Genomic DNA, 23,599 nt, shown 5'->3' on the forward strand with positions numbered 1-23,599 from the left:
CTGGACATTGTCGAAGCTGCCGAGGGGAATGGCCGAAATGATGGGCGCCGAGATCACAGACAGGAGCAGCAGAGCAAAGGCAATCCCAAGCAGTACTGACAAGGGCGTCGCCGGTCGCAGCATGCTGACGGTGGACAGGAAGTGCCCAGCAGCAGCAGACGTCGACTAGGCGACGCGGAACAAGGGCGAATCAAGCTTCGAGAGCCAGCGAGAAGAAAGAAGGCGGTGAATCGAATTGAGCGATGGAGAGTTTGTTGTTAAGTCAAGTTGATGTAGGGAATCCAAAAGAGCGTGTAGCGTGGAATATTAGAATAGGTGCGGTCGTTGTCGTTGTCGTCGTCGTTTAGAAATCCCCTGTTAATCCTTGGTGGTTACCAGGTACGGACGGAGAATTGTCGCATATGGGGACTCGTATTGTATTGTGCGCGCGAGCTGGTCGAACGAATGAATGGCGCCCGAATGCGTTACCGAGATGCTATGGTCGCTATCCTCCACATGATCCAGAGCAAGTTCGGGCGATATCGAAGGGCGGCGATGTCGATTTCGACGGATTGTAAACAGAGAAGCAAAGAAAGCCGCCCTACGTGAAGGAGTGAAACAGGGCCGGCGGCAGTCGCAGCAACGAAACGAGCTGTGGAGAGCAAGAAAAACAAACGAGTGCCCAGATATTGTTGTTTGCTCCAGGTGGGCCCGCCGTCTGGGTGAAATTTAAAGGTCTGCGGCAAACAACAGCCCAAAAAAGAAAAACAATAGAGCAGAGCAAAGAGCGTTTTGGAAGGGGGGAAAGATGGAAATTTGGTGATGATCCTGGAGGCGGGTGGAGAGAACCGCTGCACTGCTGTCTCGCTCTCTCACAGGCGCGTTGGAGACTAAACGTTGTCGATGGATGCAGCGCTAAGGTACCTGTCTCATAGCGCAGTCTAGCGCATCTCAGCCAACCAGAGACCCCCACACGAAGCCCCGAACTGGGACTGAGGAGCAAGTCCACAGTGGCCGTTCGCGGGCTGCTAGGCCTTGGACGAGCATAGCGCTGACCCTCCTGGGCGCAGGGCGGGCGAATGGGATGTAGCGAAGCACGCAATTTAGCAGACGCGGTACACTCGCAATACACGTAAATGTCACAGGCACGGATACAGGCACAGGTACCGACTCGCCACGGGCCAGAATCGATAAACCCAGGCGGCATGCATCGACGGAAATGAGATTTGAGTTTGGAAGGCTCAAATCTTGAATGCGCCCAGTTGTGATACGAGGCACATGATCCCGTATAACCAGAAGCTCCTCAATGATGAGAATTTCCTTCTTTTTTGTCTTTTCTTTTTTTTTTCAAATTTGTGCTTATACGATTGCTATGCTGGGCGCACAGAATCCCTTCGTCGCATGAATATTTGCTGTAGCAGTAATATTACGCGTTCCTGGTCCCCTGTAATTTGCAGGCCTCTCCAGGCACATACTTGATTCTTGGACGCTCCATATTAAACGTCGGGTATCACAAACCCGCTCAAGCTCGTTATCGTTACCTCAATGGGTTCTAAAAATGGCCTGTGCCTCATTCATTGCCTCGTGCTGCGATCAATTGCTGGTGTTGTCGTTGCGTAGCACCTCTGACCCGCATTTTGCGATACACAGAGGCCCATCATCATCAGCGCCGCGCAGATTTTTGCCATGCTGGGAGACGTCGTCTGGTGGCTTTCGTTGGGGCCGCACTATCGAAACGATGCGCTGCAAGTCATCGGCTAATGCCAGCACTTAGGTACGAGTACGGCCATGAGCAGATTGGGCATCCCGTCTGTAGGAGAAAGGGGAGAGGGGGGGCCTTTGAGCAAAGACAGCCGCCTCTTCTCCAGCTTGCCCGTTTCGAGCAGGTCGGTTGGCCGTGGAAATGAGCAGCGCTGGCCCTTTGGCGTGCGCTGAGAAGCTTTTGCTCCGGCATGCGCTCCGAGCTTGGCCTAATCTGCTCCGGACGCCGTCGTTTTTACACCGGGGGCATTTGCCATCATAGACGAGCGTTATTGGGCCGTTATCACGAGAATTGGCGTAGCAAACGCCGTTGCCAACAATGCCTCCCTTTCTCTCACGGCATCTGTAGCAACTCGCAAGCGTCAACCACCACACAGAGCAGTAGAGCAAGATTCCTCCCCAGCGATCACGCACTCGAGGTTTCGCCAGTACTCCAATGATGCAGCGGTTACGAAACAATGGCCCCTCTCCAAGCTTTCTTGGGCTTTGTGCGGGTTTACTTGCTCGGATGGATCAGCTCCGTGTCGTGCTCTGGCGCTAAGGTGAGAAAGCGAGGCTAAGCGGGCCCGGCAAATGGCTAGAATCGATTTGATGGCAACATCAGCTTTCGCTGTCGCCAATGTCAACCGCTAAGTGTTTCGTATAGTACTGTAGATACAAGTACAAGTGTGCATGTCAACAGATCACAGATACCATATCTCGGTAGTTGAACTTACCAATACTATTAATAGCTCGAGAGGCGTTGTCTAAGAGCTTGCATAATTGATCTTGGCCAAGGAGACGCAGCTTGCTGTTTCAGCTAGGTACTCTTCTACCCGCTTCTCCGTATCATCGCCAGCCTCATCCTACGACTCATCGTCATAGACTCATGGTGTTAGCTATCCAAGTGGCGGCAAAAGACGCTCTCCATGTAGAAATCGTCTGATCATTCGCGCATCGTTGGTTTGAAGTCGTATACATGGCCAGAAGAGTGCACCTGCAGCTGAATCAGTCGATCCGATGCAGTGTCTTCGATACCGCTAGTGCTAGCTCCAAGGAAGAGCTGCAGTGAAGCGGGCCATGCATCTTATCTTATCATTACCGCATCAGTTTGAAATGTCGTCACCTGCTGGAGCCTACCCTGAACCACTAATCATTTTGTTTGCGATGTAGAAATTAGGGCAGCCCTTCAAGCATCAACAAGGCTTTTTTTTTTGTCTCAATGGAATCAGATTATTTTTGAAGATGTTACAATTACTTTCAGCATCGTATAAACGCAGAATCAGCATGTCTTTTTGTGCTGTCCACTGATTGAGTTCGCATAAACTAAACCCTCTCGCTGTAAAATTCACTAGCAAGGATGACACTAAGTTAATAGACGATAGCAAATCCGTAGTACTTATGTTCCTCGTAAACCAAAAAGCATGCAAATGGAGCCAAAACAGACAAAGAATTCAACATAAATTGTTGATCATTAGCTCACGCTCACGCTGATTGTAATACTTGTTATCAGGACAAACCTCGGACCTGCCCCAATACCGGCCCCGATCCGATGGCGGATCCGAGGCGCCACAAAATGCCGCGGCGGGAAATCCTTCAAACCACCGCCACCATCTCACTCAGCAGATCTTGACGACACTTTTCAAACTCCGCTTCTCTATATGACCTCCTCCGCCTCCTCCCGAATGACGCCGCGGTAGAGTCAATTGAACGCTTGTAAAATGCCCGGCATGCTCTGTCGCAGCAGCGGCTTGGGCCTCTCGAGACAGGCTCTGCTGCGCAACCAAGTCTTCGTACGGCGTATCCAGAGCTCAGGGCCATTCCAACCACTGCGGCCGCCTTCCCCCGCCGACCTTGGAGCACCGCGAGCTGCCAAGCAGTACAAACGCAGCCGGAAATGGGGGCGTCGATTGCTCATAACGGCAGCCGTGGGCGGCGGCATCTATACCGTCGATTCACAGGTATACGCCTCGAGCCTGGGCCGATCACTTCGCACGTTTGCCACGGCAATGCTTGCTGCCCTGGACTATAAGATCAATTTCCGACCGGAGCCATGGACGGGAGGCTCCGTGGCTGACCTTCATCTGCGTAATGCCGAAAGGCTTTGCGATCTGCTGCGGACAAACGGTGGACTATACCTCAAGATCGGCCAAGCAATTGCCATGCAGAGCGCGGTTCTGCCGCCTGAATTCCAGAGAATGTTTGCCAGGATGTTTGATGATGCGCCGCAGGACGACTGGAAAGCTGTCGAGGCCGTCATCCGAAAGGATTTTGGCAAGAGCGTAGAGGAAGTATTTGGAGTCAGCTTCACCGGCAAAGAGGGCTATGGCGTCATGGAGAGAAAGGCTCGCGCGAGTGCAAGTGTGGCACAAGTTCACTGGGCCAGGCTCCCGGATGGCAGAGAAGTGGCTGTCAAGATTCAGAAACCAGAGATTGCAAAGCAAATTGCCTCGGATCTCTGGACTTTCAAGTATGTTGCTGTGCTACCCCCCCTTGACTATATGATGAAGTACTAATGCTGTCCGTGTCAAAAGGACTGTGACATGGATACTTTCGAAGCAATTCGACCTTCCCCTCTACACCCTAGTGCCTTTCATCTCTGAGCGCATAGAGCTTGAGACAGATTTTTTGAGCGAGGCCAAGAATTCGCAAACGATGCGCCAGCTGGTCAACTCCGAGAGCCGTTTGAAGGGACGAGTCTACATCCCCATCGTGTATTCCGATCTTACCACAAAGCGAGTCTTGACAACTGAGTGGATAGAGGGTATCAGGCTATGGGATAAGACGACCATGACATCGAGATGGCTGGGTGGGCGTGGAAAAGGCAGCCCAGGGGCAGGTTCCCCCTTACCTCCCATCGATATGGACCTTGCCCGACGCCAACTGCGTACAGAAGCCCACAGAGAGAAGATTAAGCCGGAGCGCCAGGAGTGGAAGGGCTTGCATGGGAGAGGAGGCCTTGGCCTGAGCACCAAGGAGGTCATGACCACCATGGTCGATCTCTTTTCTGCTCAAATCTACAAATGGGGCGTTGTTCACTGCGACCCTCACCCGGGAAACATCTTCATTCGACGACTTCCTAACGGCCGTTCCGAACTAGTTTTGATTGACCATGGCCTCTATGTGTACATGACGCCGACGTTCCGCCATCAATATGCAAGATTCTGGAAGGCCCTCATGACTTTCGACAACAAGGCCATAGCTGACGTCACTGGGGAATGGGGCATCAAGGCGGCAGATTTGTTTGCCAGCGCTACGCTGATGAAGCCGTACGAAGGCGGCGAAAATGTCATGCAGAAAGACTTGAAGGAGTTGAAGGGCCTGACCAGGGCGGAGAAACACTATGTCATGCAGCGAAAGATGAAGCAGGGAATCCGAGACATTCTCGCGGACGAAGACAAGTGGCCCAAGGAGCTCATCTTCATTGGCCGCAACATGCGCATCGTCCAGGGCAACAATCAGTTCCTGGGCTCGCCCGTCAACCGCATCAAGATGATGGGCGAGTGGGCAAGTCGCAGTCTTTACGAGGACCGCAATCTTCCCTGGATACAGCGGATGAACAACGTATGGCGACATATCATATTCAAGTCGGTCATGACTGTGACGGACATTGCGTTTTATTTCTTCAAGCTGCGCCAGCTACTCGGCCTGGGTGGCGGCATGGAGGATGAGATGGAGGCTCGCGTGAAGAAGATGACGCAGTACGGCTTGGAGGAGACGCCCGATATATTCGAAGGGTGAGAGAAAGCGGCTATTGTAAAAATGTCGATGGGCGGCTGCTATTGTTATTGCTATTTCATTCTCCATTCATCCTTTTCTTTTCCATCATGCTCTGGACTATTTTGGTAGAGAGAGGCGCTGGACCGCATTGCTTCTTTATAGACGGAAAAAGCAGAGGGAAACAAGAGCGTTCGGCAGGCATTCGAATTATAGGTACAGGTCAGGGTTGACGACGATAAATTGTACTGTATGTATATGTATGTACGAGTATAGATGGAACGATATACCACTCATGTTTGCGACGACAGTCGGTTGCTTTGAATCATCTTGACATGGGTGCTGGCGATATGGCCAGTAGTGAAGCTGTTTCGCAGCTGCAAATTCTCGAACGGAGGCTCGTCGAGCACGAGTAATTCAAGACATTCTTGTACTCTTCAGGACATTATTTCTCGTGCTATTGGAAGCTAGCGTCAGCCTCGTGCATGTAGCCAAATGGCTTTGGCGGCGGGTTTTTGTGGTCCTTGTCGAAAAACTTCTAGGTGGGCAGTTTCACGTTTCCACGCGAAGAAGGGAGGAGGACCCCTCCATTGGTTGATTGGCGGCGTTTCTGGATAGTGTGACGAAGCCGCATGGCGAACTGGAAGCGGAACCTGCAATTTCAAACACTTGCAGGGATCTGGCATGGGAAGGGGAGCGAGGTTTGGAGTCGGCGCCAAGATTTGGGCAAAGCTCCGCGATGGACCCTGAGATGGTAGACTTGGAGATTTTCTTGTTTGTTTAGCTCGGCCTAGGGTTCTTGTTTGGAGGCTGCGCGGCTCTAGCTGCTGTGATCAATGAACTTGTACACAATCTGCCGTCTCTGTGTTTCTATCTTGTTTGGTGTTTCGCTCTCAATTTCTTTTCTTTTCGTTCTTTTCTTTTCTCGTTGGGGGGGCAAATCATCGTTAGCCTGTTCCTTGTTGGCCTGGTTTTGTTTCATAAGCAACATAGGAAAATCTCATTAGACAGGGGGCATGTGAGGTGCGGAGGATGCGAGTTCTTGCCCCCCTGCTTTGCGTACGAAATACTGCAAAGTGCCATTATGCGAGCAAGCTCTGACTGCAATGCATGCAATAATTTGCCGTCAATCTGGGGCCAAGCCAAGCCTGCAAAGAAGATTGATGTCGTTCTCAAAGCGTTCACGTCCCGATCTGAAAGTACCTCCAGCAGTGACAATAGCAGCAGCAGTACCTCGAAGCATCAGGCAAGAGCTGCAATTTCCTTGCTTGAGGTACTCGTATTTGGTCGTTCGTATGCTTCATGCCTCAGGACCCAACCCGTGTTTCTCCAAGTGCCGTTTGGCGATGGCACAGCGGAGCTTTTTTCCTGCAATCACTGATGGATCAAGATCAAAACGGATCAGCAGCCGCAGGTGCCGCACAGTTTCAACCCTATCATGAATGTCCCGTCGTCTGCCGCCAAGATCTCGAGGAGGCATCGCGTTGACTGATACAGCTTGGACAGCTACGCATCCCGACTCGTGCTACTGCCACAGCGCTAGGACCACTGCTAACTGGAGGTTGCGTCGTGTTTCAAGCCCGCCAGGGGGAGCATCGTAGCAGCGGGAGACCTCCAAACGCCATGACATGATTGCTGGCCAGGGCTGGTTAGATGGGATGCGGCCTGTGGAGAGGCGAAACGGGGCCGGGGGGGTCGCCTAGCATCACGAACCTGAACCTCGATTGGCGCCAGCTGCGAAGCTACTGAGTGGCTCCCCTGAAGCCCAGAAGCTGGAGCAGTGCCGGGAGGCAATGTCGAGGCCAAGAACGCGCTCATCTCTCCTCGCTTCCGCAAGCTCTTTTCCCTCTCTCTTCCTCGTGGGAGCTTCGAAACTTCACTCGCTCGCTTCAACCAGTTTCCCTTGCTGTCATCGCCAACGGCTTCTTCTTCGCCACCACCAATTCAATTCGCCGGACTCTTCGGCGCTTGACGCTGCCGACAGTCCTTGTTCTTTTGCCTCCTCGCTCGTTACCGCTGTGACATCCGTGCGAAAGCTGTAAGCCGCGACCCTGGCCCTGGTGATACCGCGAGCTTTGGGCAACTTCACGAGGAGCTGATCAAAGCGTTGTCGAGCTCCAGCGAAAACCCCGGCTTCTGACGCCTCTCTTTTTTCCAGTTTCCTTTCTCAATCTATCAAAACCGAACAAGAACCCCAAACTTGCGATCTCCTACGATCATCTTCCCCACGTCTCGGCTGGACCAGAAAAAAAGACAAAACGACAAAAATTACAACTTTCATCTCATAAAAATCACGAATCTGTCAGAAGCAATATTGTGAGTAAATCAATTGCCATTTCCCTTCCATCGTCTCTCTTTAGTCTCTTTATTTCTTGTTGTTTCTTTTCCAATTCTATTCCTTCGGCCTGCCATCGCCAAGCTCTCCATAGCTACTGTCGGCGACAATCGCCACAAACTCTCTTGCTACAATGATCGAAAATGAGCTTCGACGATCGGGGTTTTTTTTACTCTTGCTTCATGCGCAGCTTCCTCTGAGCGACTCTGGCAATGCGCCGCAGGCGGTATTGTTTGCGCATCACAAGAAACTCTTTCGGTGCCAATACTCCCCATTCTCAAACCTCTGTGCTACAAAGCAAACGTGGCGGAATCAGTATGAGGGTCCCTGGGCAGGCTCCCCAAGCAGAATCGTGGAGACGGAGATGCTCGAGCTGGAGCTTGGCGACAATCGCAAGAGAATTGTTTATGGGGCTGCTCCAAATACCCGCACATTCCCGGCCGCAGGCGATTGACACCACCAACGCGCGTCGCCCGGGGACCAGAAAGAACCCTGAAATTGTGCTTCTGAATGCGATGCTAATCACCTCCTTTTTCTATTCTTTAGTGACGTCCGGCTATCGAATTGGAGTCGTCTCCGCTGCACAAGCCCCGCCTCCCCGCCTCTTTGCCTACGTCGCTGGTGCATTAGACTTGCATCCGCAGCTTCTTCAACTGGTATCTTTTGGTATGGGAATTTCTCATTTGAAACAGCAACGGTATAGCGGCTCGTATTTGTTCGGATGCACACCTCTGGGAAACTTGCTAGGCGCATATTTATAGTGTGGCAGAATCCGAGGCGCCAAATCCAGCGGCATACCAAGCCACTCCGTTTGCCTCATTGTTTCTGTGTTGCTGACCTTTAGAGTGAGCAGGCCATCTTTTGCGAATCTTACCTGATCCAGCCTGGTTGTTTCAGGAACAAAACGCCACCCGATCAAGACTTTTGTCTCATCACCGCGACACACACAAGCGCATATCCCTTTTCATCATAACCGGGAAGCCAACCAAATCGATTCGATTCGCATTACTTTGGCTTTGCGCTCATCAGATAACCCGCCTCTGGCCAAATTATGAGTTCTCCACCGCGTCGTTCAACTAGTTTCGGAATGTTGCTCAAACGCACAAAGAGTGGTGATCTAGGCAAGGGCAATAGAAAGACCCAAGCCGAATTAGATCGCCCGTCTCAGCCCACTCCGCGGGCAGCCCCCAAGCTCCCCGAGTTTTTCAACAACTCTGAGCAGCTATCCAAGTCTTTTGCGCCTGAGCTGCAAGCCAATTCCACCACCTCTGGGGTTAGCTCCATCATTCCAGGCGGCTACACTCGCGAGTCGTCCAGCCGCTCCTCAGCAGAGGCTACGCGTGCCGCGGCCAGCAAAGTCCCGATCCCTCCCATTCCTAGTAACGGCTTTGATCCCTATGCCAGGTCGGAGAGTATGACGAATCGCGGCCGCTACAGCTATGCCAGCAGCAGTGCTATGAGCACCATCAATAACCCCAGGAGGATCCGCAGAAGAAAGGACCCTACGCCATTCAAGTAAGCATAATTTCTTGCGTATTTGGACCGCAAGCCAAAGGATGCAGACTAATCATTCCACCAGCATTCTTATCCTAGGAAGCCAAAATGCAGGCAAAACCTCTTTTCTCGAATTCCTCAAGACAGCCCTGGCACTTCCACCAAAGAAACAATCCAAGAAGCACGAAGAAGACTCTTTCCAGATGCCAATCGCTCCCATTGGTAACTTTATTCCGCACTATCTCGAAACCGAAATTGATGGCGAGCGGATTGGCCTGACTCTCTGGGATTCGGAGGGTCTGGAGAAGAATGTTGTCGATCTGCAACTGAGAGAAATGGCTGGCTTCTTGGAGAGCAAGTTCGAGGAGACTTTTACAGAGGAAATGAAAGTCGTGCGTTCTCCAGGCGTCAAAGACACTCATATTCATGCAGCCTTCTATGTCATGGACCCTTCCCGCCTTGATCGTAACATCATGACGGCGAAAAAGAACGCTTTGCGGAATGTCTATGGCAATGGCCAGGCTCAAGCTTCTGGTGCCCTCGACGAGGAAATTGATCTCCAAGTCCTCCGGACCCTCCAGCGCAAGACAACAGTCATTCCTGTTATTTCCAAAGCAGATACCATCACCACCAAGCACATGGGTATCCTCCGCAAGGCTGTCTGGGACAGCATCAAGTCAGCCAACCTGGATCCCCTGGAAGCCCTGGGCCTGGATGAGGATAGCAGCAGCATCATCGAAGAGGAAGAGGATGATGAAGACGAAGCGGAAGAAGACGAGTCGGCGGAGCAAGCCGAAAAGACGCCCGCGTCACCTGGCCATGCAAAGAGACTCTCTACCAACTCCATCCGCAGACACAAGTCCCAAGAGGATGCTAAAGCAGAAGAACCGCCATTCCTGCCCCTCTCTATCATCAGCCCCGATCTTTACGAGCCCGAGGTCATTGGACGACAGTTCCCCTGGGGATTTGCCGACCCATACAACGAGGAGCACTGTGACTTTGTCAGGCTGAAGGAGGCCGTCTTCAGTGAGTGGCGTGCTGAGCTGCGTGAGGCGAGCAGGGAGCAGTGGTATGAAGGCTGGCGAACAAACAGACTCAAACGCCGTGAGCTCCCCCATGCGCGATAGAGCCAACGTGGTATCGAATGGCAGCGCTGGGTCGGAACACTGCATTTTTTGTCATAATCTTGTCAAGCGAATCCAGCACTGACTGTGCAGATCTCTCTCTTTGTTGCGATTTCTTCTCATATACAAGCACTACTATGCTCCTAGTTCCCATCTGCCTTAATTTCCGCTTTCAGTTAGCTCGCGAGCATCAAGCATCCCTTCCCATGTCTCGGTTCTGCTGGTGAGACAGCTTTTGGCTTCCGAGATTGTGCAAGGGGCGTTGTCGATATCAGACTCTTTTTCTTTGCATTGGCGAAAACAAAAAGAACCAACAACAATTGAAGAGACTTTTAATACGAAGATATTGCAATGTCAGGGCCTGCATTGGATGATAGACGAGGCCAACTGCCATCTACCTACATGCTGCTGGGCTCCATCTCTTGCTGTTGATCTGCCTCTCAAGCGTGTTTCCTTCTCGCCTCTGGCTAAAAAAAAAGCATTGCTGTCCCCGGTTGAGGAAAATTGGGTTTAGCTGGCGTGATGGATATTTTCCTTTTGTTTTCTTCATTCTTCTCTTTTGATATGCAAATGACTTTGATTCCCCCAATCCTTTTTTGATGTCTATTACTTTTTTTCTCCTGTACGAGGTCTCCCAAGATTGGACTCTCGAGACCAGTTTTTTTTGGGAACCACGGAAATGGTGACTACGATTTGTTGTTTTCTTCTTCTTCTTCTTCTCTTTTCATTCCGCAGCCTGGTGCAGAAGCAGTATGAACGATACCCGATGATGGGGATCCTGTTTGTTGTGCAATTTGTTGATTCTTTGTCCATGTTTCATTATTTTGTTGTTGAACAAAGCACAAAGGCACAATGCCCTGGATAGGTAATCTACGATATGCGCGGAAGATTTTCTTGGCTTGAACAGATGTAGGAATAATAGGGATGAAAAGAGAGAAAGTTTCTTTTTCCTTTTTGCAGAAACCCCTTTTTCTATATTGAATATAAACCTGACCATTTTTCTCTCGATCTTTGTCCTGTTTCGTATTAACTGATGTTTCGGCGTCTCTACTCTCTTTGAGGCGTCGTTTATAGGACGTGAAGATGACGTCTGAATATTTCACATAGACTCGAGGCTCATTGATTGTGATTTGAGATATGAACAACATCAGTATAGACTCAAACACGTAAACTAGATAACCGCAGTCGACTCGATTCCGTATCGAGCACTTCGCAATAAAAGACAAGTAAACTAAATAAATCAAAGTAAGCAAAGTAGGCCAGCCGGCCAAACAAACCCGTGGTATCTAGACCCAGAATCGACCAAATGCCCTCGTCCTAAACTTTAAGAAAAAAACAACCCCCCAAATAAAGAACTCGGTCCACAACGATAAATCTCGGTCCATAACGCAGAACTGATGCCTTTCCCTTCCCTAAAACACGCGTGTCACTTTTCCTAAACTCGCATTCGTTTCCCAATACCTTGCTGGCCAGGTAAAGTAATCAATCCCTGTGCAAAATCCTGATATAAAGTTCAAATCAAAAGTGAGGTAGTTATCCTCTTTGCATGCATAACAGAAACACAAACCGCGGCCAACCCTTCTGGCAACGATGATTTCTTCAACTATCCTCTGCGTCCTCTGCGTCGTCTTCGATCACCTCTGGAGGCACATATGCCGTATTCGTAGGTCTGCCGTTCCTATCGACATCGGCCTCCGTTCTGGTAGGATTCTTGCCCAGCTTCTGCACGCGGTCGATTTCCTTCTTACTAAAAGTGACTAAATCGAACCCGCGAGGCAGTACCGCATCCGATATGAGGAAATCTACCTTCATATTGCGAGCCCTGTCGCGGTAGGCCTGGGCGTTGCGTGGCAGCTCAAAACGGTGACTGTCTTCCTTTTCCATGTCGGCCCAACCGGCAGCGCGGCTGGCAACGAGTGCAATCAACGTGTTGGAGTCACGCTCGCTCCAGGTTTGGCGCTTCTTGAGGAGACGTGGGTTGTTTAGCTTTGCGTTGACGCGAGCCTGGACCTTGAGCCTCTCGATCTCTGCAAAGTCTAGCACGGGTGCTGGAGGTGCGGTAGCTCCAAGAGCGACGGCAGTAGCGACGGCTTCTTTGAACTCCTTTCGTCGCTGGATTGGTCCAGGCTTTGAAGCAGACTGGGTATTCACTGTCTTGCTCCTCTTAGGTGGTCGCTGATCCGTTTCGAATTCATCATCATCATCGTTGTCGTCTCTCCTTTGATCCTCTTCACCTTCTTCTTCGCCATGGTCGCCATTGGTGGTCTGACGGCGGCTGCCTTGAAGGGGTCGCGTGCGTGATGGCTTTGAAGCAGGAAGCTTTCGCCGTGCATGGTCTGAGGATGATCCTGCAAGAGATGCATTACGAAGTAGGCCGGCCACCTCGCCACGTTGAAATAACGATTCCCTGTGACATGACGTTAGCACGACGTACAAGTAAGAGCCAAAGTTTATTCCAATCAAAGAGATTCGAGAATGCTCAAGCAAACTTGATAGAATTGGGGGGAAAAGGGTAGAATGGGTGATGTTAGTCTTACTCTCTGGGCGGGTCATCATCTTCTCCCCGTCGAATCTGCGACCGCTGCGACTCCCCTTGGGAACTAGCCAGGCTCCAGGGAGAAGCACTAGGAGAGTCGGAGATGAACATACTGTCTTCATCTGCTGGCGGCGGCGACTGTTTGTCCCAACCTCTTCTTTCTCGAGACCTTCCTTCGTCAGACTGCCGTGCCCTGAGGAGCTTCTCCCTCTCCCAGACCTTCCGCTCCTTTTCCAGGGCTTCTTGTCTGGCCCGAAGATTCTCTTCCTCTCTAGCTCGCCGGTCCTCTTCTCTGAGACGTCTTTCTTCATTTCGAGCTTGATGTTCCTCGCGGAATCGAAGCTCCTCCTCGGAACGCCACTGCTCCAAGAGCATCTGCTTCTCCTTGGCCATATGCTCTTGCTCTGCCTTCTCCAACAACTGTGAAACTGATGCATACCTATTGAAGAGCCATTTCTTGAGAAGCTCGAGCGTATAAGGAAGAGGATACTTGGCCCGGACGCTAGGCAGGTCAACGGGAGTTCTAATCCGTCTCTCGCCGCCTTCGGACATGAGTTGCCATATATCTTTAACCCTTTCCGAGCACACGTCCAGCAGCTGCTCCTTAGGAAGGCCGGCCATAGGTTTATATGGACCGTGAGCAAAGAGAGCATTGTAATTATTCGGGCCATCTTTGGTATTCATTACGCAAAAGGCAAAGCCCAGCATCCCGCGAAGTTCTGTACCCTGGGGTGATTTGGCGATGCTTTCAATCGCTCTCTGAGTGCGGATCTCCAAAGAGAGAGTAAGAAAGTGCTTGCTCTCGTCAGCGGCAAAAGATTGCGGAAAGAGGTTGTCTGTGGCCTCAAGAAAGGGAACAGGGTCGTATGCTTCCTCCTGAATGGCTCTGATGTGGAGGAGAGCAGTAGCGATGTTTGCCATCTTGACGGCGAGCGGGACCGCTTTCTTGGCAACATCCAACATGTCTTCATCTTCTATCTTGTTCACCCAGTCCCAGTTGAGAAAAGGGATTCGGGTTTCCGGGGGAGAGCCAGCACGGAAGGAAGGGGGCTGAGGGCCCGTGAATATGCTTCGAGACATCTCAAACGCTTTGATTTTCATCTGGAGCACCGGTTTGTATGCAAGTCGTGTGCTTGTCTCCCGGAGCAGGCTGATGACATTTTTTGCGTCCCTGGCCAGGGCAGGAGTAGCCTCTAGCCACATCTCGACCTCTGTCTGCTCAATCTCGCGCTGTGCCATCTTCTCTGCCTGCAGCTCAGCTGCTGATTTGGGCGGTGAGCTTGGAGTTTGCTCGTAGTCCTCGTCGTCAGTCAGGTCCCTCTTAGGGGTGGAAAACAGACTACTGAAACTGATGTTCCGAGGAGCTCCTCGCCGTGGTATCGGGTCCCAGATGATGGAGTCTTTGCGTGGGATAGTCGTTAAGCCTTTTGGAATCTGACGACCTGGTGGTGGTGCAGGAGAAGGGTTGAGACTTGGCAGTGAAGGCGCAAGCTGAGGAGCAGCGGCCGTTGCGGTTGCTGAACCCGGAGAAGATGAAGGGACAAGATAAGGATCAGGGGATGCTGGCGAAGAAGCGGGTAGAAGAATGCGTGAAGGAGATTTTGTGGGAGAGCTCAGAAGAGAGCTGGGCCCCGAGCTGGATTCAGAGTCAGAGTCAGGGTCAGAATTAGAATCCGAGCCAGAATCAACGCCAACGTCAGCGTTTCGAGCTCTGAAAACGGCCTCTTTAATTCGCCGCCCAGTTCCTCTGGGTGGATTTCGTCTGACTGTGGGTTGTGGAGGTGAAGTTGGAAGCGGCACAGCAGCTCTGGCCGCTCTCTTGGACCTGGTTTGCATTTCTGAGCTAGCTCTGCACGAAGGAGGAGAGCGGATACGGTGTTGTTGAAGTGGGACAAGAGGAGACGGCAGAGCGGGACAATCAGAAGGGAATAATCAAATAGAAGGAGGCAGAAGAAAGATACTAGTGATGAGTATTAGGCAGTGATTCAAATCCTTTGCCGGGCTCAGCGGTTGAAGTGGGCGAAGGCGAAGACGTTTGTTTTTGTTTTGTTTTTGCTGCCAATGGTCGAAATCGAATTCAATACAGGCGGTTGTAGGTGCGCAGTAGCGACCTGAAGCAGCTGCCGGGACCCCAAGCCTAACCCTGCTCGCAGCCGCTCGAGTTCAAAGGGAGAAATTGGGTTTGGGCGAGAGGAAAAGTGGCTGAGACTGGGATATCTTGACCTGATTTGCGCTAAGACAACGCTAAGCCGGCGATTTTGCCTGGGGCGGGCCTCTGGGTTTATTTGTATGTGAGAATGGAGTGATGATTCTGATAAACAGTTTCCGCTGTGAGCAACAAATGGCGGAGGTGCCATCAAAAAGGAGCGGAGCGTGGAGCGTGCTTTTTAGCAGCACAGATGAGTGAATGAGCCTATTAGAAACTGGCCAAAACGCGAGCCTTTGTTGGCTTTTGTGTAACAAAGTGCGTGTTGATTTTTTTAGCCAAGGGCACGGGTCTCCCAGCGGCGTTTTGATTTTGAGCTTGTCCTGGACCAACTCCCACTTACTGTGGCAATACACTTTGACAATGGATTTATTCGACCCCGTAACCCTGATGTATGCGTACAAGGCAGGCTATCCTGGTTACGCGCTTATCGAGTTGATTCATAGCGAATACAAAGAATTACAACAATGACCCAGAAGCTACGCAGAGACGACCAGGTACTCTAACCCTACCCTGTTTACGCAAAAGTCTCGCAAATACAAAACTAGGCATCCGCGAAAGCGTTCAAAGCACACATAGTTGTCATCACGGCGTAGTCAAGCTGGCAAAACAATTGGCTGTCAATCGATTTTCCTTTTGAAGTGATTTTCGGTGCTGGCATTCTGTCGGCGTGACAAAATAAGCTGCGATTGTCTGCAGTTGGCGTCGTCGCGAACCTGCCTCGAAGCATAGTAGAGATTAATTCATTCAAGGGCCAAGCACTTTCGGGTCCTTATTATTTCCATTAAACGAGAGAGACGATCTTATTATAGTTTACTGATTGATGTGGAGCGAAGTATACTCTAGGACTCCCGATTGTAGGCTGGGTGACGAGCATTGACGTAAAGCCTCCGGGAGTGCTACTGTACCATATCTTATAGTAGAAAGCCAACGAATTACTGCCCGATACTGTTCAGTGCGCCTACTCCAACAAGGTACCTCAGTATCTACAGGTAGAAGCCTGCCGACTAAAAGAATCAATACCTACTTTACCTGGACAAGGTGGAATGATTTATGCCAAAACAATTTGCATCTACTTACCCCCTAGTTGCAGTCTGGAGTTTTCCACCAATATCTAGAAAGGGGGTCATGGAGATGCTAAACCTTTCTCAAAAGATACGGCGTTTCTTCTGCATCCTCTTCTTCAAAGAACCACTTCTTGTTGTTGGTTGGCTGCGGTTTGCATGAGGGTGCACTTGCTTCAATCGCCTTTGCTTTGACAGCCTGTGGCCGAAATATTCGCGTCTATTCTTTAGCTGATGATATTGCGATTGATCTGACGAAAGCACAAGCGAGAGATCAGATCTCAAGCCGAATCTCGGCAGTCATATATGCACTATTGGTATTGGATAGCTGGCTCCTGATGATGCATGCCACGATATCCCAAGATCTAGCTGCTGTACCTGCGGGCTGGCCCAGGCACCAAAGCCACTACCTTACCTAGGTAGGTAAAGACAGCATACGCGAGATTTGTATACTAATTACATGTAAATGTTAGCTTCGATGTATGTTCCCACTCATCTTGTAAATATCGCTTCGAAATCGTATGCTCTTACGCGCCTAGATTTTTGGAATCGATAGCTCAGCGCAGGTGGCCAACGCATGACATGGCTAGAGTCATAACTGCATCAAGCAGCGGTGCACGGCCTTATCTTCTTTTGTTTTCTTTTTTTTCTACTTGATACTATGTATAAAATATCGTTATAATTCGGTGACTAACGCGCGGTGAGCCTTCAAGGCAATCGCCGAGATCGATCTGACAGGTACATGAGGATTGGAGATGATTTGTGCGACTTGTGGCGGTCTCGCACGGCATTAGCTGATTTCCACCCCTGTTAGTTATCAGCCGTCTGATGGATGCAAACAAGAAAGCTTACCAGCACGTCTGACGTATAATCGACTTGCGAGAAATACTTTTGATTACTGGAAATTCTCAAAAAGTACCATACGGTCCTAAGTGAAATTTGCACTGCTTTTTTTTCTTAAACGGGAGAACACAAGACAGCTTTCGATGCAATTGAATATTAAACAATGACAAGTAACTTACACGAATAATTCCTGCAGCAGCTCAGCTGACCTACACTCCATCTGCAATAAACTGCCAGCCAATTGGTAGATGCATGTAGTATTTTGCACAATTCTGGTTAACTCTACGCCCAGTCCGAATGGCCTAGTTCTCTACTTCGCATGAAAGGGTGTGAGAAAGAGCAGGGGGCAAACGGGTCGGATAAGAGGCTGCATGTAGGGGCTACGTAGCACTTGGAACCATAACAGGACTGCCAGGCGCAAATCCTCAGCCTACAAAGGGAGAAGCAGGCCGGGCACCCCGTCCTTTCCCTTCAACTCCACGACCAACTGCATATCAAAATCGATACTATCACCGTTTCGAGGCCCAACAACGGCCAGCGCGCGCATTATGGGTGTGATGATTTCCATCTTGATAGGCGCATTCAAGTCTCGTATGATGCTCCATGCATCAGGCCTGCAGCACCTCCATATCAGGTAGTATGGATATCCTACCGTGAGATGGTCATCTGCTCAAGCCGCGCCTACATCTTGATAATCCGGCCTGTTCCACGCAGCGGCACTCCTCTATCATAATTGCCGTCCATGGCTCAGACGTTGAAAGGAAAGCGGCGTCGAGCAGAGGAATCCCTGCCAGACCGTATTTCCAACAGGTCAAAGTCAACCGGCACGGCTCGCATGCCAACGAATTTTCCTCCCGAATTCTACGACAGCTTATCAAAGATCTGGCTCACGCCTCGTGCCCTGCGAGAGCTCGACCGGCGGAACGAGAAGCTCCCCCCGTCACATTCTAAGCCTGCGGCAGACTTTGTAAAACCTCGTGGCGCAAAGCTTGCTGCGCTTGCGAGACTTGGTGTTTCCAAGCCTGCCCAGTTTGCGGCATCTGGAGGTCCAGACCTCAGTGATCTCAAAGGTGTATGTGTGCGAACTATTTTGTTATTGAGAACTACAGGCTGACCGCCTTGCTCAGTATCCAGAGCCAACGAACGTTTCTCGCTCGATGGCGTCGCCAAGGCTCTTGAATCGTGATACAGCATCTCTCGTATCCTCAAACACCCGGCAAACGCGACCGACTGGAAGAAGGTCTGCCACAAGTAAAAAAAGCAGACGCACATCGGCATACGATGACAACTTCGAGCAGCATTGTCTTGACTACTGCATCTACTTTCCTCGGCATAGATTTTCCAACGGTATGCGCCCACCTAAACCGAAGAATCTTGAAGAGATTCGTAAAGCTCTCAAAAAGCCAGGGCCCTCTCTTTTCCCTTCCACGGTCCACAAGACAGCCCACGAGACAGCTCACGAAGACTTCTTGGATAAACTGCCGGGTGCAACCGAAGGTGACCTGGTGCGCAGACTAATTCCGCTTCTCGTTGGTGACACGGACATCCCGAATAGTGGCAACTGCATGTTTACCAACTTAATCTCAAGGACGGGGGATACTACAGTTACACTAAAGCCTGATTACTTCGAAGGGGCTCTTCTCGAAGATGTGGACACGACTGTAAGACAAAGTCTAAACAACCAAATAATACCAACAAAAAATGCAGAAACACCCATCGTGCCCAATTTCTTTCTCGAATTCAAAAACAACGCAGGAAAAATGAAGGTAGCGGAGAGACAAACTACTATGAACGGTGTGCAAGGGGCGTATATAATGCACGCCCTGCAGAATTATCTCCCGGATGAGAAACCTGAATACGATGGCAAAGCCTATGCATTCACAGCAACTCTAGTTGATACATACCTCAGACTATACGCACACCATCTGATTGCCCCTACACAGCGCGGTAAACAACCTGGTTGCTATGCCACTTTGCTTAAAGCTTATGCGCTAGACGATGAGGAGGCTTATTTGACAGGTAGGACAGCATTCAGAAATTTGAGGATGAGGGCAAAAGAGGACCGCGACCGCTTTATTGCTAGTGCCAATGCGAGGGCGCGGCGCCAAAACACAGCAGATGAAGACGTAGAGGAGGACATAGACGACGATGGAAGCACGGAAAGGGGTGACAACTTCAGCAGGGCTGGAGAAGAACAGCAAGACCAAGGCTCAAGTCCTCTCAACTTTTACGACGCCCATACGTTTATCGAGCCGGGCAGGGACACCCAGGACGCTGCCCAAGATGCCACCCAGGAGACCCAGAACATCACCCAGGACAGCCAATTGAATAATGCTGGGGTGGCCCTTGACTATAATACGGACGATGCCGAGATTGGCATTGAGGGGACGTCTAGCTTTACATCGGTTAGTTACGAAGATTACCGGCGACCTCGGCGTCAGATCAAACGAGTTCGCAGTCCTCTAGCATCTTCTTCTACTCGGCAAACACCACGCAATGCCGCGTCTTCTTCTACTCGGAAAAGAGCACGTAGTCCTCCGTCTCCTCCTGTCACTCGGCAGCGTAAGAGACGACTTGAGTCGGCGGGATGAGGTACAGTCATGTACTTTATATAAATGTTAGAATTCTTTCAAAATTGACTTTGAATTGTCCAAAATACCCTCTGTGTATTATCAGATCTAGCAATTGATTCTAAGCCTTGAGAAGCAACGGCTTGACGGCTTGGAAGATGGAGCTCATTAGAGAGTAGAGAAATTAGACTTGAGATTCTTGTGAACAGATGTAACTCGCCCACATGTTCAGCATGTTCAGTCTTTTGCCGCTATGGGTAATCAGAAAGCGGCTCCTTGGTCTTAATTAGATCATATAATCGAAGTATACCGAACTTTGGAAAGTGTATGCAATACATTGATCGCCACTCTCGACGAAAATGAAGAACCAGACACCGCTTGGCTACATTTAACACTAAGCTATACCAACTTAAAAGTCTTGGAATAAATCAGCAACACCCTCATTCACTGCTGGTCGATTGGCAAAGGAGAGTCAGCCGTCATGAGCTGGATGAGCAGAGTCAAGGAAGATCTCTAAAAATGCATCGAGATTGGTAAGGAGTAGGTGAATTTAGAGGTAGTTGAAGCCACAAATGATCAAGGTGTCAATGCTGAACGTTCGGAGTCATCCGGTCAAAAGTCTCTCCAAAGCACCATCAAAAGTTCAATGACACAACAAGGAGGTGCTCGTTCTTACATGTGCTAGCCACATTGGGTCACACGTGCAGAGCCGACTACAGTACATAGAGCCTCCAGGCTGTTAATGAAACTCCTTGTTAGTGAAACAAGGTTTAGTGTTGCCAAGATGTACAAGTAGAGCTGAGCGCGATTGAGCATGCGCTTTGGTGTCATACAGAGGTAAACACCAGGTTCCCAATCGGTTTTACAAGAATAGCTTCATGCGACATGCAGCAATCCAAAAGGCTACACGGCTCTACATAGATAGACACGCAATAATTTTTCCAACTTGCAGTCAAAGCTCCTGTATTGTACAGAACCAAAAGGTGAACCCAATAGAAACAGCAAGGCGCTTAGATACCAAGCCCGATCAGTACTCATTGGAGGTGAACTCCATACCGAGGTGAATCGCTCGAACAGGCAAGCTCCCTATCCTTTAACGAAGCTGGGGCTGATGTTTTCCGTTTTCAAGCTCGGAGAAGCGGTGAGTCCCTGACAAGGTTGCCGCAGTTGGCGGCTGATATTGGAGCCACAAGCTTGGATCGACTGGCAGCATCGGATTGCAGCTTTGTCAACCCATCAGTTGGCCTTGTTCTTCTTGCTTGGCTTCAAGGTAGCTGGGCCGGCACTATCCGGGCCAAAGATGCCTGAGAGATAGGCAATGCGGGTAAAGGCAAGAAACAGCTATGGCGATTTGACACGTGGTTAGCGGTAATGCCAACAAATGCAGTGCACTAATACAACTACAGCTGTCACTCTGCTCGGCTCTTCTCGGATCGAAGAGTTGTTGACAAAGGAGAGAAGAAGAGGAAGAGCAAAGACGAAGATACACTTACGGTGGCTCCTAAATTCCCCCAGGCCATGGCATTCCACCCAGACACGTCAAAGAACCTCTCAGAACCCATGCCGTACCATGTGAAGCCAACGTGGCCAGCGTCGGCAATCAGGAGGGCAATGAGATAGCTACGGATGACTTTGACCTCGGAGGTGGACCAGAACAAAGACAAGCCCACGAGGCACATTCCCAGGTACAGGTTGCCTAGTTGGTGGGCCAGCACGATGCTATTCTCCGAGGCCACGAGAGGTTTTTCCTGGGGGATCTGCTGCGCAACGAACCATGCCGGATCATATACGGCACCAAGGAAGCCTGCCACGCTGTTGTCGTTTTCCACTCAGACAAGAGGTTAGCCGTGTATACAGGTGGGTAGCTGTAGTTGCCAATTACGATCGAAGTACTACTGATCAAGGAGATCACCAGAGATAATGGAAAGTTGAGCCCCCAGTAGATGATGCAGGCAAGCATCCAAGAAACAGAAGACAGTGGCTCGAAATGGACAAGTAAAGGATGCGAGATGACTGGATGGAGAATATAATCTGTATCTGGAATGGCTGGTTGCCTTGATTGCTAATCGGGCTTGATTGGGATTGAGAAAGCAGTGAACAAGGATTGTGGGCTTACAGCGACATGGGCTCAAGGATCGTAAAGACGACGCGGGGGAACTGCGGCAGCGCAGCAGCCATGATGATGGTGGATGTGCGTTGTATAAACGTTGGATGGAGTAGTGAGGGGTTTTAGGCACTTTATTGGAAGCAGCAGAGCAAGACTGAATGGCTGGGATGCTGGTGGGATGCTGGTGGGATAGATGACGAAGATGACGAAGATGGAGATGATGGAGGTGATGGGCGCGTTGTCAACAAGGCGTGTCGGAAGTTGAAGGGCTGTGGAGACGGAGCAATAGCTCTCCGTGTAGTCGCAGTCGCAGTCGCAGCCGCAGTTCGTAGCCGTAGTCGCAGTCGGCAAAGCTGCTTTGTTGGTGACGATGCCCAGCCGTAGGCGCCGCGGGAGTGTTGGTGATGGAAAAAAAGAATCAAAATGCTGGACTTTTCAAGAGAACATCGAATGGCGATTGGGCACATCCCGCGGTGTTGGTTGGTCTGGCTCGACGATAAACTCGACAATGGCTGGAGCAACGCAGCGCAACATCGTCTCACTCGTGTTTGGGGAACTTCCCCTTTCCGGCTCGAGGGGCAGCGCAGTGGGGATGGGGATGGCAGAGAACATGTACAAGTAGATTCCAATGGCTGATGGGCGCTGATGAGAGCCAGCACTACATACAGTAGGCGGGGCAGCAGCAGCGTGTTGGTGGTGCAGCGATACGTGATTAATTCCATTTGTTGTTCGCACGGCGCTTACATGCAGTCGCTTTGCCGCCGTCACGCTGCCTTTTCTCTATCTTGGTCTGATTTACTGCTGCTTCTTCTCTCTTGCGCCCGAAAGCTTTGTGCGTCTGCTTGCTTTTGATAGACGCGATGCGACTGCGCGTTGGTGCTGCTGGTGCTGCTACAGTTAAGGCCGTTTTCGTAAGCCCTTTCGGATGCCGACGGGAGAGCGCGGGTGCCGGTACCATTACCAGGTATCCCTAATAGCAGAGCAACTGATGACGAAATGGCGATGTCGAAGATGGATATAAAGTCTGGATGGGACGACGTCTCGAACAAGGAATTGACAGATTGAGTCGGCATCACGAGGCAACCGCCGGATTCATCCGTGATTTGTAACTAGAGTCCCCGTGCTCTTCTTCTCAATTCTTTGCTTTCCAAGTCCAGTTTTCCCCTCTGGACGAGCTGTCTCAGGCGTCGTCCGGCCACTAAACCTCATTCTGGCCCTTCTCCATTCCTCCTTGAGTTGCTTCACGTGCTGCTACACATCCGGCCTCTTCTCCCTTTTTCCTCTTTCTTTGCCAGGCCCCATCCCGACTCGACTCAGCAATTTGCTCGCCCTTCCCAAAGCAGATCCAGCCGCAGCAGTAGTGGGCATCGCGCCACCGAGAAGAGAGAGAGAGAGAGAGAGTTATTTTGCAGTTGATGCAGCAGCTGCTTATTGCAGTTGCAGGTGCAGTCGCTAATCCGTTGCACTGCACGAGCCTTTAGCCACTGCTGGCCGGTTTCTGTAAGCCAAAAAGAGCCTCAGCCAGTGAGATTCGCGGCTCCCAGGCACATCCGAGCGTCCGTCACTTCAGCTCCCTCAGCTCAGCTCCAGCTTCTCCCTCTCGATCCGTCCATCCCTCTCGCTCGCTTCTCTCTCTCCCGCGCCACTACGCGCTGTCTTGACTACTCTTTTCGTTTTAACTTTTTCTTTTCGTTTTCCTCCCACACACTCTCACTTTCCTCCTTCTTTACCATCTTCGCACACCTCATTCATTTGTTCATTCGCTCGCCCTCTCTCTCTCTCTCTCTCTCTCTCTCTCTCTCTCTCTCTCTATCCTGACAGCACACGTGTGTGATCTCCTTACAGTCTCAACTCTCTCTTACGATCTCTTGCTTTTCAATAACA

General features: G+C 50.7%; 5 protein-coding genes across 5 annotated transcripts; 3 read left to right on the forward strand and 2 right to left on the reverse strand.

The window, feature by feature from the left end:
• Window positions 1-3,440: 3,440 nt before the first annotated feature.
• TGAM01_v201891 (Atypical/ABC1/ABC1-B protein kinase) lies at window positions 3,441-5,460 on the forward strand (the record flags this gene model as incomplete). The annotated part of the gene is made up of 2 exons (XM_018808338.2): window positions 3,441-4,189; window positions 4,254-5,460. 2 exons carry the CDS (start codon window positions 3,441-3,443, stop codon window positions 5,458-5,460), a joined length of 1,956 nt encoding a protein of 651 aa, XP_018658496.2.
• Window positions 5,461-8,822: 3,362 nt separating this feature from the next.
• TGAM01_v201892 (hypothetical protein) lies at window positions 8,823-10,392 on the forward strand (the record flags this gene model as incomplete). The annotated part of the gene is made up of 2 exons (XM_018808339.1): window positions 8,823-9,286; window positions 9,351-10,392. 2 exons carry the CDS (start codon window positions 8,823-8,825, stop codon window positions 10,390-10,392), a joined length of 1,506 nt encoding a protein of 501 aa, XP_018658497.1.
• A 1,596-nt stretch (window positions 10,393-11,988) lies between these two features.
• TGAM01_v201893 (hypothetical protein) lies at window positions 11,989-14,761 on the reverse strand (the record flags this gene model as incomplete). Its single annotated transcript, XM_018808340.1, has 2 exons — window positions 11,989-12,796; window positions 12,927-14,761. 2 exons carry the CDS (start codon window positions 14,759-14,761, stop codon window positions 11,989-11,991), a joined length of 2,643 nt encoding a protein of 880 aa, XP_018658498.1.
• Window positions 14,762-17,780: 3,019 nt separating this feature from the next.
• TGAM01_v201894 (hypothetical protein) lies at window positions 17,781-19,629 on the forward strand (the record flags this gene model as incomplete). The annotated part of the gene is made up of 2 exons (XM_024548869.1): window positions 17,781-18,110; window positions 18,166-19,629. 2 exons carry the CDS (start codon window positions 17,781-17,783, stop codon window positions 19,627-19,629), a joined length of 1,794 nt encoding a protein of 597 aa, XP_024406480.1.
• A 1,215-nt stretch (window positions 19,630-20,844) lies between these two features.
• Window positions 20,845-21,786, reverse strand: TGAM01_v201895 (hypothetical protein; the record flags this gene model as incomplete). The annotated part of the gene is made up of 3 exons (XM_018808342.1): window positions 20,845-20,949; window positions 21,102-21,420; window positions 21,725-21,786. The coding sequence occupies 3 exons, from the start codon at window positions 21,784-21,786 to the stop codon at window positions 20,845-20,847; spliced, it is 486 nt and encodes a 161-aa protein (XP_018658500.1).
• Between the last annotated feature and the right edge of the window lie 1,813 nt (window positions 21,787-23,599).

The sequence above is a fragment of the Trichoderma gamsii genome (genome assembly GCF_001481775.2).
Source record: "Trichoderma gamsii strain T6085 chromosome Unknown Scaffold_4.2, whole genome shotgun sequence".
Taxonomy (NCBI): domain Eukaryota; kingdom Fungi; phylum Ascomycota; class Sordariomycetes; order Hypocreales; family Hypocreaceae; genus Trichoderma; species Trichoderma gamsii.